The sequence below is a fragment of the Amphimedon queenslandica genome, unplaced genomic scaffold (genome assembly GCF_000090795.2).
Source record: "Amphimedon queenslandica unplaced genomic scaffold, v1.1 AMPQUscaffold_3778_Cont24232, whole genome shotgun sequence".
NCBI lineage: Eukaryota > Metazoa > Porifera > Demospongiae > Haplosclerida > Niphatidae > Amphimedon > Amphimedon queenslandica.
Genome location: NW_003555899.1, coordinates 1 through 1,444, shown reverse-complemented (window position 1 = coordinate 1,444; position 1,444 = coordinate 1). Strand labels below are relative to the sequence as shown.

Below are 1,444 nucleotides of genomic sequence, written 5' to 3'. Positions count from 1 at the left end.
CCTGGTTGAGGTTTCATGACGTCACATACCAGAGTATCATGAATAAAGTCCTCTTTACTGTCCAGGAATGGGAAACCATTCAAATGAATGTGACCATCATAACTGAACCGACACCATTAAGAAACAATAACTCGTTATATGTGTGGGCGTGGGAAAATGAAAAATCACTTAAAAATTGCTAACCATCATTATTATAAATAGTATTCATGTACATGTACATCTTCATTAGTATTATTAATACTCTTATTTTATTATTATTATTATTATTATTATTATTATTATTATTATTATTATTTTAAAGGATACATTCCATCTTTAACAATGGCGTCTCCCACCCATTTACTGATCATCACAGCCACCATTATCGGTACTATGTAGCTCAGGCCTCCTGTCAACTCAAACATAATGACCACAAGAGATACTGTCATTCTAGTGACTCCGCCCAGAGCAGCTGCTGCTCCTATCATAGCGTACAGCCCAGGAGTGACACAGGCTTCATGAGGGGAACAGAATAATTTAAAGAACCAAGAATCCTTATATATACTATAGGGGGAGGGGCAGTAATAATAATTAATAATAATTAATTATAATAAATAATAATAATAGTAATAGTAATGATAATAATAAGTAAAAATTAAGTTTTCTTACAAAGCAATTTGTTCCATTCCTATTCCAATCACTCTTCCAACACACGCCCCCACAAACATTGACGGGATGAATAGACCAGCTGGTACCTTTAAATTGAATTTTAAAATAAAATTTAAATTAAAATATTATAGAACCTTCATTCCGAATGTGAATATAGTGAGTATGGCCTTAGCAACCATCGCTAGGGAGAGGAGGAGCATCGCCTCGTATACTTTAGAGGTGGCTTGATTGTCGTGATACTCATCCAACAGGTTGTAGGTATAGGAGCGATTGTATTCACTGGAAATAGAAATTATCATAAAAATACAGTATACATATGTAGTCTCTCTTTAAAAATTCATAAAAAATCTGAATTTGATCAGAATCAGCTCAAACTTTCTACGCAACATAAGTACATGTATATGTATCAGGAAATGTAATAAAAATGAAGAATTCTCTTCTTTTCATTTTTGGTGAAATTTGACCCATGACCCTGTACTATAGTACAGGGACTTTGGCCCGATTTTGGAGCAACTTTAAAAATTCATAAAAAATCCAAATTTAATTGGAATCAGCTCAAACTTTCTACGTAACATAAGAACATGTATATGCATCAAAATACGTTATAAAAATGGAGAATTATCTCCTCTCCATTTTTGGTGAAATTTAGCCCAAAGGAGGCTACACTGCACGTACATGTACACATTAATCATAACATCATACCACAGTAAGTCATTATTATCTTCAGGTCCACACTGAGAGAAGAGTTTCTTAATCACTTCACTAGCATTGTCCCTCGTGTATATATTCGGGTAAG

General features: G+C 33.7%; 1 protein-coding gene across 1 annotated transcript; it reads right to left on the bottom strand.

Moving 5' to 3' along the window:
- Positions 1-5: 5 nt before the first annotated feature.
- LOC109592836 (H(+)/Cl(-) exchange transporter 3-like) lies at positions 6-1,439 on the bottom strand (the record flags this gene model as incomplete). Its single annotated transcript, XM_020008182.1, has 5 exons — positions 6-102; positions 307-543; positions 649-734; positions 783-927; positions 1,351-1,439. Coding segments are annotated over 5 exons (654 nt in total), but the record flags the coding sequence as incomplete, so codon positions are not given.
- Positions 1,440-1,444: the final 5 nt, after the last annotated feature.